General features: G+C 37.0%; 1 protein-coding gene across 1 annotated transcript; it reads right to left on the reverse strand.

Annotated features, from left to right (window-relative positions):
* Positions 1-1,696: 1,696 nt before the first annotated feature.
* Positions 1,697-15,674, reverse strand: gid4 (GID complex subunit 4 homolog). The gene is made up of 6 exons (XM_022673380.2): positions 15,291-15,674; positions 11,719-11,778; positions 9,230-9,337; positions 8,029-8,130; positions 7,807-7,937; positions 1,697-6,776 (listed from the first exon to the last, which is right to left on the reverse strand). Exons 1-6 carry the CDS (start codon positions 15,477-15,479, stop codon positions 6,713-6,715), a joined length of 654 nt encoding a protein of 217 aa, XP_022529101.1. The 5' UTR covers positions 15,480-15,674; the 3' UTR covers positions 1,697-6,712.
* Positions 15,675-16,382: the final 708 nt, after the last annotated feature.

Consider the following 16,382-nt stretch of genomic DNA (forward strand, 5'->3'; position numbering starts at 1 on the left):
TTACAGATAAAATCCTGCTTTTTTCACATAGAGCCAATTAAGTTGCTGGTAATGCTGTGAGGGGGGGGAGGGGGGGGAGATGTGGGATATCGTTGGGCTGGTAGAGAAAGGCCATGTCAGTCAACGGGGGAGCTTTAAAAATGGCAAAGGAAAGCAGACAAACGGATATCCCCTATCACTGGTGATGCCACAACACAAGAAGGGGGGAGGCTAGCACATGCCTCCTCCGACACATGTGAGGTCAGCAACCGCTTTCTTAGTAGTAGCATCACAGCACGCTCTGAGAAAAGCTCAGCAACTTGGTTCTGATACATCAGCTCACAGATGCCTTGTGCTGAGCGACATCACCCTTTGGTGTGATAAGGGGAAGGAGTGACATCTACCCACCTGGACAGAGCAAGGCCAATTGTGGTCTCTCGGGGCTCCGGCAGCTGATGTCAAGCTGCATGACTGGGATTCTACTACACCACTCAGCTCTCTTATATAAGGCATGTAAAGAAAAACTACCGGTGACACCATGGCAGTAGATAAAAATAGGAAAAAAGTAAAAAAAAAAAAAAAACAGGAATTAATACAATAGTCATGTTAAAAATAAATAAATATTTTAGGTTTAAATTTGGAACGGTTCTGGGAAAGTTGTGAAAATCTTTACTCTGGAGACCTTCTGGCTATAAGTTGGATCACCCATGATTATTTGGGGAAAATCAAAGAGGAGGCTGTTGGAAACCAGCCTGTTAGTTTCCAAATGTAGTCAGACTGGCTGAAAAAAATAACAATAAGACACTGCCATCTTATGGTTAGTGCAAATTTCTGCATTTTTCTTTTTCTTTTTTTCACACAAAAATCCCTTCACTTTGGAACTGCCTTCTTGCACACAGCAGAAATAATCTGTTAATTACTTTTATTATAGACGTATGAATATTTTTTATGAGCTCTGCTTTTATTTTGTTTTTTTAGTGAGACACCACGACATGATGGCCTTATCCAGATATAATTTTGATACTCAATAGACCTGAAGTGACCAGGAGTAAACTAAACTAAACTAAAGGTTACTGAATTCAAGGTGATGACAAGATATTTGACCTCCTAGGACCTGGCGTCCACAAGTGTGGACATCACATTATGGGTTGTCTAGACCACAACACTATTATTTTTTTTTTTTACATTTTGCTTTACAAGGCCCTGGTGTCCTCTTATAAGGGCATTATACTGTCACCTAGTGGTGGTAGAAGAGTTTAACACGTTACAGTTTCAATTTCGTTCTGAAATTTAAATGAATACAGTAAATGTTTATGTTTTTTACTTTGTTAGCTCTTCAAATGAGCCATATTGCTCAAAGGGACACAATAGTTGTTTCTACTTTTGTTCTGCATTCAGGCAAAAAAAAAAAAACCTTGCTGTGTTCAGGCACAAAATAAATGTTTTGCACATCATTACTAATTGCGACTTCATTGTTTTTCTTTTTTAATCGAAATATAAACCTAAAGTCCTCAAATGTGGACATATTTTTTTCCCAGAAACTACATCATGTAAAAAGATCATTCTTTGTTTTTTCACTAATCAGGTGCCAATTAGACCAAATAGTAAAGAGAAATAAAAAATGCATGCCATGCAAGAGTTGTTCTTTTTTTCAGTGTACTTTTCAAAGTATGCTATAAAGCGAAAAAGCTAAACAAAACAACAAAAACACACAATATGAAGAAACCTTTTTTTATTGCAATGTAAATGAACCAACAAAGCTCATTCATTTAACTTCAGTTAGACTCATATCGTTGTCCATAACAACAAAACCCCACGAAATAGATCTCCATGCAGTCGTCCTGGGTCGTGGAGGAAACCCACAGAAGACCATCGTGAGCATACTTTATTACTTGCATCATCTTGGATGAGTCCTTATATAGTCTTAAATCTCTCTTTCTTATAATTTTCATATCAATTAGAACATCACTTATTTTCAGGAATCAAGTCATCACAAACAGCTTTATTATGTACACCACTCAGGGGTCAATATTACACTGTGTTCACACTTTCCAGACATCGGTTCCTAAAGCAATCTGAACTAAATCCATTGTAGAAAGCGTCTCATAAAACCCTTTAATGCTGAGAGAGCGATGCCTCAGTGTGCTGATCCTGGATCAGTTACTTTGTGCCTTTCTGAACAGATTCATCGTAAAATTTAGCACTTTTATTTGCTGGTGTTTAAAAGGTTGTATATGGGCATGGGCCAAGATGTGATTTTTTTTGGGCGGGTTTAAGCAAAAATTAGATCATTAGATGGTTAAGCAAATCTGTATTGCAGGTTATTGAGTCTAAACTAAGACTGCCTGACCCTAGTCTAGGATACCTGCCTATCCTAAATGCCAAGACCATTCATTTTATTTCCTTAAATTTAGCAGAAATTATTTTCTGAGATACCAATAAAGTCTTTTAGAGTGGTGCCTATTTCTTAACATCCATGTTTTTTTTGTTTTTCATAATCCAATTACTGAACATCAGATTTTGTCAGCAATCTAATCAACGCTTTTACATTTACAATATGGGTAATCAGATAACGGGAAAACTCAGAGTTTATGCCGTCATTCAAAAATAATTTTTGCTTTGTAAGATAATGATTTTTTTAATCCTTCCATTTCAGCATAACTCTGAAACAGAAGTCGGTATCTCTCAGGTGCTGTATTTAAAATTGCTCACTTATTTTCCGCACCAGAGCCTGATTTCACACATTCACTGGCTGAGAAATCTGAGAATACTCCAGTTAGGAGTTAAGAGTAATAGTATAACTGATCTAAAATCCAGAGCTCGTTATCAGATTCCTTAATATGATTTTTATTTGAATAATCACATAGCTTAAGTATTCTGATTATGAAATGATTAAGTGGATATAAGCACAGTGATTGGGATTGGAATCACGGGTCATGATATAGATAATGCAAACATGGACGCCATTGCCTTCACTAAACATTTCCTTGAGGGACTGTGTTTTATTCCAACACTCTTAAAAGTGCTTCTTTGCCATGAAATCTAGATTTAAAAACTACAGTTCTGAAAACTACGATAAAAGAGTAGTCACCCCAGTCACCTGGAAACATTTGTAACCATTATGTGTAAAAAAAAATAAAAATAAATAAATAAATCATTCTGCAATGTGGCTTGAGGAGGCATTAAAATCTTAAGCTATCTGGTTTCCATCAATAACACTATGTTCACATTAATAAAAAGAGACTGAAGTGTTTTTGGGGGCTCTCAGTGGTCCAGCAGATTAAGTGCTGCCACTATAATCCCAATCATGCAGCTTGCCATCAGCTGCCAGAGCCCTGAGAGAGCACAATTTGCCTTGCTCTCTCTGGGTGGGTAGATGGCGCTCTCTTTCCCCTCATCACTCCTAAGGTGATGTCGATCAGCACAAGGCGTCTGTGAGCTGATTACAGACAGATGAATTTTGCTTACATTTATAAATGTCAAACTCAATCTATGCATATTTTCACATTTTGCATCAAATCATTATAATAAACCACTTTATACTCTTCATATCTTAATTTATTTTTTTATTTTTGACCTCGTTTTCTTTTTTTTTTGGAAGAGAAAGCATCTGAAATAGACACTGATCCAGGATCAAATTCCTCTCATTTTGACCGACCTTATATAATGACATGGACACAGCCCAGTTCTTCACTATTATTTTACTCAGCAGATAAATACCTTTATGAACACCAGCTCAGACGTCTCATATTTTCTATTATGGGCCAAACTAAACTCTGCCAGAGGCAATAGATCTGCAATTCAATTACAGATTATCTTAATCCACGGCCAGAAAACAAGTGCTTAAAAACTCGAGAGAGCGTAATCCCAAACTCCAGTTAGGAGAGATCTACTCATTTCATAATGTGCAAATCAAGGGAGTTCAAGGGATTTGATTTACTCAGCACTTGCCCCTTCACCTTATTTTAACTTTTCACACCTTATTGTTTTTACGCTTAATGTCCGTTTAATCAGCTCTGTAGTTCCATAATTACAGACTGTAGTATTATCTCTCTTGCTCTGCATACTTTATTACCATTTGATCGTGTTTCGCAATGGTCATAACCCCACAAGACCACCACAGAGCAGCCCTTGTCTGGTTGGTGGGTTTATTCTCAAACATCAGACAGAGGAGAGTCCACTAGTGGTCACAGAACGCTGTTTTCTAGATATTTCTGGCTGGTGGACTAATCTCAATTCAGCAGTGACACTGACATGTTTAAAAACTTCAGCAGCACTGCTGCAGTGCCTGATCCACTCATACCAGCACAAAACACATTAACAGAAAGCCTGCAATATTCTGACAGGACTGTGTATTAGGCAATACAGTGTAGCTACTGTGCTGCTAAAAGCTAGGAGGAAGTTTAGAGTTTAGCTTTTTTCTGCTGAGGCTTCATATCCACTCTCATCCTTCTTTTCTTTCTCTCTCTCTCTCTCTCTCTTTCAGACATCATCGTTCATAGTCACAAAGCTCACATACATTTCCCTATCCCAAAGTGTCTCTCTGTCCATACGGAACCGTTCCAACACTTTTAAAAAAAATGTTATATACAAACTTTTGACTGTTAAGGCAAATGGTTTCGACTAAAGCTTAGGATTAGGATTGATCAGTGTGGGATCTGGGATTCAATGATTTGTTCTCCACCACAAAAACAAGCTTAGTTTAGAATGTTTTAGAGTCAGACAACTACACTTAGGCTAGAGATATACTTGCTGTTACACATGTAATGCATTCTCATGTACAACCACCTGCATTGTGAATGCAGCTGTTCACACATACTTGCTTGTGTTACTAGAGGCTTCCACTAGAGGCCTCCTCCAGTTGCCACAGTAGCAAGGACACATCATACAGGCACAGGTAGCTGTTTTTTCCACTCCCAAGCTGCTGAGTGCTTGCACTGACCCTATAACCTACACCTTGCGAGTGTATTGCGTTCATTTCTAATGATGCGCAAGTGAACTTTCACACCGTTCACAGTAGTATATCTCTAGTCTTTATATATCTTTTGTCTTTCATCTTTTTTTGTGCATTACTTGGGTTCAAAGAAGTGAACAGTTCAGCTTATAGACACAATAAAGTCATTTTACATTTGTCTCTCTTATACAAATGTCCTCTGTACTTTAGAAGCTCACTTCCATCACTGCCGGGGTCTCTCAGCAGCCCTCGTAGTCCTCAAAATCCTGCACAATTGCTCAAGATGGACATTCAAGAGACACATTGCACCCCCACTTGTTCACTTCAAGGTCCTTTTCAGCTTTCACCTCCACAAACGTAGAAAGGGGAAGGATTGTGGGGGAAAAAAGACAAAAACAAAAAAGATAATCCAGGATGACTCCAAGCCCTGTTAGAAGATGGTCCAGACGGTCCAACCTTTTCAAACTGATACGCAGATGACCGTGCATCAAAGTGCATACCAATCAATACTCTTGCGGCTGTGATGAAAATACTATTGGTGAAGACATAGTTAAAAAAAACAAAAAAAAAAAACGAGGGCCAAAGATGCACTCGATCCCTACAAGCTGAGGTTTAAACATTGCATAGCAAATGGAGCAATAACCTATTGTCAAATTTGCCTCCCCACCACCCAAATATAGCCCGCTCCCAACCAACAAAGGAAAGAACACATAAAATTAAATAAAATAAAATCCACCTGAAGCAGCTTATATCTCTTTACCACTGATATAAAATCTCTTTCCAACACATCCAATGCAATTTCAATACAAAAAATATATATATGTTATTACACATACGCAATCACACCAAGAAGCAAAAAGGGACCCAGCTACTGTCTCTGTTGGGACATTAAATACAAGCTGTGATTTTGTTATTTTTAAAAACTACATCTGGCAAGGTGTCGAATGCCTCTCCATTCTGATCTGTTAAGAGACGCATGTATGTAACCATCAGTTCTTCTTCAACTCTGCTGGGAACACTCCTTTACTTTTTTTGACCATTGGCCACGTTACTTAAGGGTGACCTCCATACACCCTGTACTGTCTACAGTGCCGTGCTGCTCTGCAGCTCATACTGCCATCTCATTCCACCTTAAACTCCGTATATCTTTATCTCTCTCTCCCTCCCTCTCAAAGAGGTCTCACTACTACTGCTATTCAGACACTTATATATAAAAACCAAAACAAAACAATAATTTAAGATTAATTTCCATCTACCAGTGTGAGCTGACCTGACTTTGTCAAGCCCCATTTTACAATGACACGAGCAATAAATCAAAAAACAGAAGCTGAACAAACAAAAAAAAAACCACTTCAATAATTAGCTTCTCCATCAAGAAGAAAAACAGGAGTAACTTTAATCCCAAAACACAGGCTAAAAGGTAAAAATGACTAAGATGGCAAGAGAACAGAAGCTTTAAAAACCTGAAAACAAAACTAAAGTAAAGATGAAAAATGGGGAAAGGAAAAGAAAAAAGAAACAAAACACTGTTGCAAATCCCAAAATTCAACACACCGATCCACTTGTTGCCTCTGAAGACGTGCTCATCTGAAAGAGTTCTCCATTCATTCATCCGTTCATCCATCCATGTGTCCATCTTTGTCATCCTCTTGGAAAAGAGAGAAAATGGCTGAGTCCTTGGCATGATTAGAGTTTCTCATTCCCTTGACACCAGTATATATTTTCTTTCCTCTGTCTGCCGTAGTTTCACCCTCTTTCAGCCATGAGAGGGATCAAGTGTCACCGGAACTCGTAGATGGGAGCGCTGTGTTCGGGAACATGGGTGAGGTTTAGAGACTGGTACCTGGGAGACAAAAGAAAAAAAAAAAAAAAGTAAAAAAAAGTAACCTAATAGTATCAATAAAAAAAGCTGTCATAATAAGTGATAAGCGATCTATTATTGTAGCGGTCTATTTAATCTGTTAAACTGTCTATTCTCTTTAATCTATATATTTTCCTTCCCTATCTTTCTATTTCTTAGCTGACTTTTTTTTTGCTCCTCTCTCTTTACTTGTTTTGTCTTGTTAAATGATATCTTATATGTATGTACATATTTACCTGTTGTTGGATATCTCTTTAAAACCCAATACAAAAAAATAATAAATAATAATAAAAAAAGAAAAAAGTAAATAACTTTGCACATTTGGACAAAAGAAAAAGAATGGAAGCTGAAGTGAATTCATGACTACAATAGCACTACTGGAATTAAGGCATGACAAATTGCACTACTGAGCTAAATTCATGATTACAACAGTACTACTAAGGCAAAATTTAAGACTAAAACAGCACTGCTGTAATTAGAGTAGTATTGTAAGGTAAGTATCTTGAGCTTTCAGCCCAAAAAATATTTTGGAGATTGACTAAAGCCAATAGCACACTTATTAGGACTGTATAAATCGGCTGCATGAATAAGAAAGCAGTTTGCAGATGCCAATTTATTTAATAAACTGGCATTAATTCCGTATTAGCTACATTAGACTCACAGCTCCACCAAAAATCAATTGACTGTTCTACATTTGGAAATTTGGAATCTAGAACAGAGGCCCACAACCCTGTTCCTGAACAGTTTCATTCCTGCAGACTTTGGATTTTACTCTAATCCAGCCCATCTGATCCAATTAATGCCATCAGAAGTATTTGATTGGCTGAATAGGGTGTGATAGATTTGGGTTTGAGATTAAACCTGCTAGCAAAGTAGCCCTGTAAAGAAAATGGTGAACACAACTAATGCAGACCAGCGTATAACTTACCTACATTGCAGTTACAAATATGCCACCATATATTAACTAATCTAGAGCAGCAGTATTTATCTGGAGGAATAAGATGGACAGTACCATTCAGAACTTCTGTGGTAGTAGAAACCCTCAATGGTGGCGGTAGACTTCTGGAAGCAGATGTAGTAGAAGCCAGCGAAGGAAGCTCCACTGATGTCTTTGATTGTATGATCTGGGACCAAGAACTGCTCCTGTATACAAAAGAAGCAAAAACATTAGGTATTTTTTTTAATCAAGACAAAAATCTCAACTGATGTACTAGGTACCAAAAATACACTTTACCTTCCATCGCATGAACACAAAATCACTGTTTTTGAGTTCTTCGTAGTCAAAATCATCAGAATTAAAGCTTTTTGCATACTGATAAAATGCTTGAAACTTCCCCTGAGATTAAAAACAAACAAAATGCATGTAAATATACAGACAGATAGATACCATGTCATTAAATTCATATTTATACTGTTACTCATTTACATAAGGCAATTAATTTTCACAATAATTGTTTTGCTGAACAAAGAACAATGCGGAAGATTAGGAAAAATATGTCCAAATCAATATGATTAATGAATGTGCTGTTTATCAACTAAAACAGAGCAACAACTTAATGGGTAATGTTCAAAAAAACAAAAAGGCAAAATACTCTTAGGCTATGTTCACATTACAAGCCACATTGCTCAAATTCGATTTTTTGCTCAGATCTTGACAGCTCACATTCACAAATGTAAGTGACCTGTATGTGTGTAATGTGAACAAATCTGTCTCTGAAACGCCTCACATGCGCACATTAATACGTGTATAAATGTCACTTTATAAATGTCGTAGCTTTTTAAAGGGAACTGGATGCGTTAGCAGCTCATATGTGGAGCATCTAAAAAGCTGGTCTGAAGTACAGGCTCAGTTTGAGGAGGTGAAAAAAGAACAGGCGACTTGCTTTTGCTGTTTTTGCAGCTATAGCTGCAAAGCTGCACCATTCTGCTTTGCATTCTGGTGCTCTAGGGTTTATAAAAGGGAACCCTCTAATTGTGCAGTGCACCAGGTACAAGACTGGGAAATACTGTGTGCACACTACACAAATTTAAGTCCACTTTTGAGAAATTCTGGAACAAATCATCACTGTATAGATAAAAAAAAAAAAAAAATGCAATCAGAGTGATTGCATATACCTCTGAAGTCCCAGACAAATATCTGGCAGGTTTTATATCTGAACCAGTCAGCAACTGCTACAAAAACTGACAGCACAAGACATGGAGTGATGAAAAAGCAAAGGGCAGAATTTAGTGTGTAAGTATTTCGCCTTATCCTCTTCTATTTTTTTTTTATGTTTTTGCTTTAAACCAGTGCATAATCAACTTGTTTCGCTCATTGATTACCAGACATCTATTTTGGAGGTAAAACAAACATTGTTTGTGTGCAACAACACATTGATTCTTGTTAGTCATGTAGTGTAAATAGAAAAGGGTAAAGAAAATGCAGGCATCATTACCCAGTGTTTACGGTCAACATCCTCATCTGCGTCCCACTTCCTTGTTAGAAAGGGTCGTTTGTGGCTGATGATTTCTCCGGCAAAGAACGTTGTGAGTGTGGGATATTCCTATAGACGTTAACGACACAGAGCTTAGACACAAACTAAAGTACATGCCAAACATGCTGTATTTACAGAAAGCATTATGATACAACAAGAGATTGGTCAATATTTCTCAAACTTTCTAATCCACCAGGATAATCAGATCATATTAAAACAGCTCAACACTGGTGTCAGTCACAGGACACTGTAGTTCCTAAGATACTTTTTTGATCCCAGAGGGAAATTCTGGACATCCAATAGCAGCAGGTATACATACATAGAGGTTACAAAAAATAAGATAAAATGATGATAAATACAATACAAATAATAAAATAAAGATAAAAGTATTAAAGATAAAACTTTTTTAGTGTGTGTAGTGCAGTTAACTCAGTAAAACAACAATAAACATCAGTTGCATACTGAAAAGATGAATTATGTCAGCTATACAGAATGTGCAAGTATGTAGTTACATAATAATTTAGCAGTGCAAATTGTAACATGTATACAGTGGACAATAAATAAAATATTAGTGCAGAATATGGAAAACCTATAAAAATATTATAAACAGGGCATCTCTGAGTGTCCATTGAGAGATCAGAGTGGCCGGAATGAAAAAAAGTGTCAGTCTTTAGTTTGCTGTGCTGAGAGGAGTTAAACTACAAAATACTGAGTCTGTCCTTGTTTATATGCTAGATAAAACTACAGAGCTTGCACACAGCTGCAAATCCCTATTAGAGCCAGTGTTGTACTCTGCTCTGTATGCTGCAATAGTCAGCCAAGTGTCAGTCTTTAGTTTGCTGTGCTGAGAGGAGTTAAACTACAAAATACTGAGTCTGTCCTTGTTTATATGCTAGATAAAACTACAGAGCTTGCACACAGCTGCAAATCCCTATTAGAGCCAGTGTTGTACTCTGCTCTGTATGCTGCAATAGTCAGCCTTGCAGTTTTACCAAATCTGACTTGCAAACACACATATTTAAAGAATGTGTAAGCTTAGAAGTCCATAAAGAATTTGTAAGCCACTAACCAGACACACCCTGAGCCCAGAGATAGACACCACTTATCACTCAAACAGAAGCCCACATATAACTTGTGCATCAATTAAAAACTGCTCATTTTAAAGCATTGTATTTTTGCTGACATATTATACACTATTAATAGTAGAAAAGAATGATGACATCTCTATTAATCACCACCACTTCTTTATAATTTCAGAGATGCAGTAGTACACTAGCCAGCTGGGCTTCAGCACATGTAGCCAAGCCACATGGTAGTGAATGGCAGAACAGAATGAAAGAGGCATGGAGAGAGTGCTGGCTGAGACAAGTGGTGTTGTGTTTACTAATTCAGAACTAGTAAAATCAGAGACCTAAAATCCAGCTGTTTGGCCTTTAGCATTTCAGCCTTTAAGCCCAAAGACATGTATAGTGACTCAAAAATAAATATATTATATATTGTATCCTACTGTGGTTGGTTGCTGTGTCTGTTAGCATCAACTCAAAATCTGTCGCCATGGCTAACCATGGCCAACCTTCTATTCTATTCTATTCTATTCTATTCTATTCTATTCTATTCTATTCTATTCTAGCCATCCTAAATTAAATTTAATTGTGTCAGATTTTGGGCACAAAAATTTCTTTTAGTGCATCACTAACCTAAATTAACATAAGTTTAAAGACAACATGCTTGATGTTTGTTCCTTTGGGTTGGCAGACAGACATTTAGATCTTTATGGATCCCGAAGAAAACTGCAGAAAATTGCTATAGCTTATAGCTTATAAGGTTATAAGGCTAATTGGAACACATTCAATATTTGTTAGCTACTTCAGCCTTTTAGCATCAGAACAATCTACAGAAAGAACCATTACACACTAAACTCAACTCAATAGTCCAACTGCTTTTAGGGTGAAAATGACAGTGAGTCAATTGAGTTTTATACCACTTTTCAGCACTAATACTGTACATAGCTAATTATCAATTATTTACAAACAGACAGAAGAGCAACAAAATATCCCGTGCCAGTGAAAGAAAGTGCACAGCAATCACATTTTACATTGTCACACTGTATTTCTGAACAAACAATGTGGACCACAACAGACAGAGAACTAGACCAAAACAAATACCTGAACATTCAGTTTTTAAACTTGAGCCCTGCACTCCTCATTTTACTGTATTCCCTGCTTTAAACCTCCTGCTCTGACAATATTCAGCCTTTGTTTATAAGCTGATCTGTTGAATCAGGCAAGCTGGAAGCAGAGAGAAGTGAAATGAACAGAGCAGCACTGAATCCCTGACCCTATATTCGCATCAGCCGCTGCATGGCCTAAGCCAGACGCTTTATGTAATCTGCGAGACATCAGGGTAACTGTGAAACATGTCGTGATATTAGAAGGCAGGCAGCATCTCACCTCTGTTAGACCTTTGATCTTGAGGTATCCGCACAAGTACGAGTCCTCCATGGTCACATGCTAGAAAGAGAAGGAAAAACATACTGCTGTTTTAGCCTAAAATTACAACAGCAATACAATGTGTAACTTGTAAAAAAAAAACTGCAATGTAGTTTTAACTAGAATAATCTCTAATTTCAGATATGAATTACTCGTAATTCTATCACTATTATAACTTGTGATTAAGTCTACAGAGACACCAAGACTGTAGGTGATTTTTAAGATGCAGTTTTGACTAGTCATATGTTGCCACTAATCTAAATCTTACTATCTCATCAATAATTACATTTTAATATTAAACTAAACATTAAACATATCTATAATTAGTATTTTAGACATGTGTAATATCAGTCACAAATCTAAGTGAAAATATCTAAAATGGATAGACATCTAAAACTGCACATATCTGATATATAAATTACTACAAGTCTAAACTACATTAGTGACAGCTTCACTTCTATGATATGTGGACCTGGACTTTTTACTAGTTATTACAGTGTAGATATTTTACGAGTGCTGGATGATATATTCCTTTATTTCAGTCAGATTTAATTTTGCTATCAATATGAACAGTATAAAAGCCATCGCCTATAGTGTATGTAATCACACACTGACAGGGCTGTGCGAAATACACATTTTACATTTTCACGGTACAAATGAATCATGTATCATGGCATGCAGACAACATGCATCAGCAGTGTCAAATTCTTAAAAAGCTGCTATTAAAATACTCTCTGATGAAAAGTACATAAATTTTTTACTCCATATTGCTGAATGTCATCCAATTAAACAGTTTTATAAGCACCACACTTAAGTGGAAAGTACCAAACTTAACATTTTTTGCACTCAAGTATTCTAAATAGTTTACTGTAAAATGTAGTAGTGATGTACTGCATGTAAAAGTACAGTACTGTTGAAAGGCGGAACGGGAGCAGTGAGGTCTTCTTATAAGATCGGCGTGATTGCTTGATTCTCTCAACGATGAAAAGCTTCATCAAACCTGGTGAAAGTGCAAAGCATCTACCGCTCTGGCTTGATATAATTTGATATGGGTTTGAAATAATCCCTAACATTTTAATAATTGTAACAAGTAATGATGCAGCACATAAAAATGTACGAGAGTAAAAGTATTACACTTATGGAAAATATGTAATGCTAGTATAGTAAACGTAGAAGTAAGAGAACTAGGAAAAAAATAATACTCTATTAGAGAGATACAGCATTTTAGTACTTAAGTACAGTAGTGAAGTAAAAATAATACTCCAGCAGATACAGATACAGCATTTTAGTACTTAAATATAGTAGTAAAGTAATATTAATACTCCAGCAGATACAGATACAGCATTTTAGTACTTAAATATAGTAGTGAAGTAATATTAATACTCCAGCAGATACAGATACAGCATTTTAGTACTTAAGTACAGTAGTGAAGTTAAAATAATACTCCAGCAGATACAAATACAGCATTTTAGTACTTAAATACAGTAGTGAAGTAAAAATAATACTCCAGTAGATAGATACAGCATTGTAGTTCTTAAATACAGTAGTGAAGTAATATTAATATTCCAGCAGATACAGATACAGCATTTTAGTACTTAAATATAGTAGTGAAGTAAAAATAATAATCCAGTAGATAGATACAGCATTGTAGTTCTTAAATACAGTAGTGAAGTAATTTTAATACTCCAGCAGATACAGATACAGCATTTTAGTAACTACCTAAGTACGGTAGTTAGCCAGTTCTACTTCTATTAATATTATTACACCTCTGGATAGGACTTGAATAGTTAACTAGTGTGATTTTAGACTAAAACGGCTTCCCTTGTGTTGCACTGGCGCTGGAACATGCTTGACAGAGCTTCACTACTGCGTTACAGGCAGTAAATGTGGGGCAGAGCGGTAGCTAACGCTAGATAACATGTCTAAAGGAATACAGTCACCTGTGTGCCCAGCCAAATTTCACACAGAACACTTCAGGGGATAAAGGAGGTCCAAACACTGGCCTTGGTTTTAGATACATTAGGAACACATTACCTAGCTTAGGTACATACTGCCTGGAAAGAGCAGCTATCGCGTATCTTGTTAGCTAGGTAGGTTAGCTGCTGGGTTAGCTAATAAGTCATCGGTGCTACTCAGGTGGCTAGCTTACTAAACATACGGAGGACACATTAGCTACGTAGCTAGCTATCAATGCCCACAAAACGCATTAGCTAGCTAGGTTAACTGGCTAACTCTTAGCAAGTAGCCAGTTAGCTGCTAGCTATGTTTGTCGTTTAAATTAGCTTACCTGTCTAATGTAGTTAGCTTAGCTAGTCAGCGGTGTAGTTAACCGTATAAGCTAGTCAGGTTAACTAGGCTAGTTAGCTAACGTAAGCTAAATGACAAATCATACAGTCTTGTTTGAGTGAAATTAGCCACATAAGCTAGCTAAGCTAGCTAGCGTTAGTTTACATGAACTGTCAAACGTCACAGAGTGAAATAGTTATATTATTCTCAAAATATATATAACTATATTAAAGGAAAAATGATTAAATAAAAATAAATAAATGAGCAACAAAGGAAAACAGTAAACGTGGTGAGATTAATTTTAACTGATACCAGTGCAGTTTGTGGGAAGAAGTATCAATAACACTTTGTACATTAATAACACTGTTTATTAAAATTGAAATTTGGAGAATGTGATATGATATCATAATGGGATATAAGAGTCAGTGTAATGTTTACCAGCTCAATTTTCAATACAGAAAGTCGTGTGTAAAACTTTAGTAGCTTATATAAGTTACAAATATTATTTTGTTCCCTAGTTTAGTATAGCAACCTGAAGAATGTTCATGCCCCTCACAATCTAGCCGGGAAAATGAAAATAAAAGATTTACAATTTCGTAGCTAGCAAAAATAACATATCACCAGATTTTGGATACATGAAGAAACATGAAATTAAATTGTAAGGGGCATAAGTGAATGACAAACTTTTGAAAAATAGATGCACACCAAGTTCTTCTTTACTAGCTAGCTATACCAGCTAAAAAAAGAAAAAGAAAAAAAAACACTGACGGGTTAATTACATGCAATTTTCTGCTTATGAATTTTGTCTAAAATGTGAGAAAATTGAACTGAAACATTACACTGACAAGACTTAGGTTATATTGGTTATTACTTTTTACAGCTGGTATCACTAAAATGACGTCTCTAGGACTGAATGAGTAGACAGCAGACTCGAAAACATCCAAAATAAATAAATGAATAAAGCTTTGCTGGCTTTGCTTACAAAAAACACACTTTTTTTGAACTTCAGAATATTTACTGATTAAGGTAACTTATTTGAGGGGTAAATACCTAACTAGCTAGTTAGGTAACCTAAATAGTGTGAAGGGTACGTCTGCTACTAGTAAGCAAACAAGTGGCGGGTTAAACTAGCAAGCTAGCTACCTGGATCCAGCCCAAAAGCTAGGTAAGCTAAGATACTAAACAAACCAGCTGGTTTGCCAACTTGTGATTCAACTGAAGCCATTTAGTTCTAGCTAGTCACGTACCTGCAGAACCACTTCCACATCGTAAGAGTTGCCTTTGCTCTTCTGGTGGCCCCGAAACTGAGAGCCGCTGTACAGCAGGGAGGTGGCCACCCCGGGCTGCTGCGTGTTGATCGGCGGCGGCGGCACCAGAGAGGCCGAGGCTCCGCAGGCCGCAGGCGAACAGGAGCAGCACTCTGTACGGACCGGCATGTTGGAGACGCTTCAGCGGGCTGAACCCCGAGCGCAGGTGAGCTCACGACACACGGACCGGGTTCAAAACGAGAGGAGAGACGGGCACATTGGCGGCGGGTCGTGAGCCCACGGTCTCCGCTCCCGCTCCGCTCAACCTTTCGGCATCTGAGCCTGGGCTTCTCTTCACCGTGCGTCGTCAAAATCAGCACTGGGCTCTGATTGGATGGTGGAGTCGGACGTAGTCACGTATCGGCGGGACGCAACGGTCACGAGCGTTTGGGTGGAAGAGCATGCTGGGATTTGCAGGCTGTTCGTTAGCTAAAATTAATGAGTTTGGAGCTCTGATATAAACTCTTAATTAAAGTTGGATTTTTATTTAATTATAAAATCTACACAAACACGATTCTAAGAATCAGTCAAGAATGCAAAATCACATTTTATCACAGAAAATGAAAAAAAACCCTCAAAAGTACAATAAGTATTTTTTTCTGTAAAATTGCTGTTTAATGAATGTTTTCCAAGGTTAATGTAACTTAAAAAAAAATGACTGAATCTTACATATTTATCATGCATATGTAAAGCTGTAAAATGCTTTTCACAACCAGCGGCAGGGCCTGCAGCGTGTCAGTAAAATGCAACCTAATGTAAACAGACATGTAGGGAAATTAATGACCACTGACAAACAAATTTCATTACAGAGTAGAGTTAGTAGAGAGGTGTCCAGGAAAAAAGCTTAAGCAACATGTTGTGTATCATAATGCAGGGATTTGTAAGCAATATACTGCAATTACAATATATTGTATTTTCTATATAAGGTGTCAGTGCAAAACACCATCATATGCATGAAATCAAAATGAGTAAATTAAAACTTCACAGCTTATCAGACAACAGCACTCATTCACTTATTATGTTATACATGGA

Source organism: Astyanax mexicanus, chromosome 19, assembly GCF_023375975.1.
Source record: "Astyanax mexicanus isolate ESR-SI-001 chromosome 19, AstMex3_surface, whole genome shotgun sequence".
In the NCBI taxonomy this organism is placed as follows: domain Eukaryota; kingdom Metazoa; phylum Chordata; class Actinopteri; order Characiformes; family Acestrorhamphidae; genus Astyanax; species Astyanax mexicanus.

Coding starts and splice junctions, on each gene's coding strand:
- gid4 (XM_022673380.2), bottom strand. CDS start 15,479: ATGCCGGTCCGTACAGAGTGCTGCTCCTGTTCGCCTGCGGCCTGCGGA. Junction 7,938..8,028: donor TTGTGTTCATGCGATGGAAG/GTAAAGTGTATT, acceptor TTTTGTATACAG/GAGCAGTTCTTGGTCCCAGA. Junction 6,777..7,806: donor TACCACAGAAGTTCTGAATG/GTACTGTCCATC, acceptor TTTGTCTCCCAG/GTACCAGTCTCTAAACCTCA.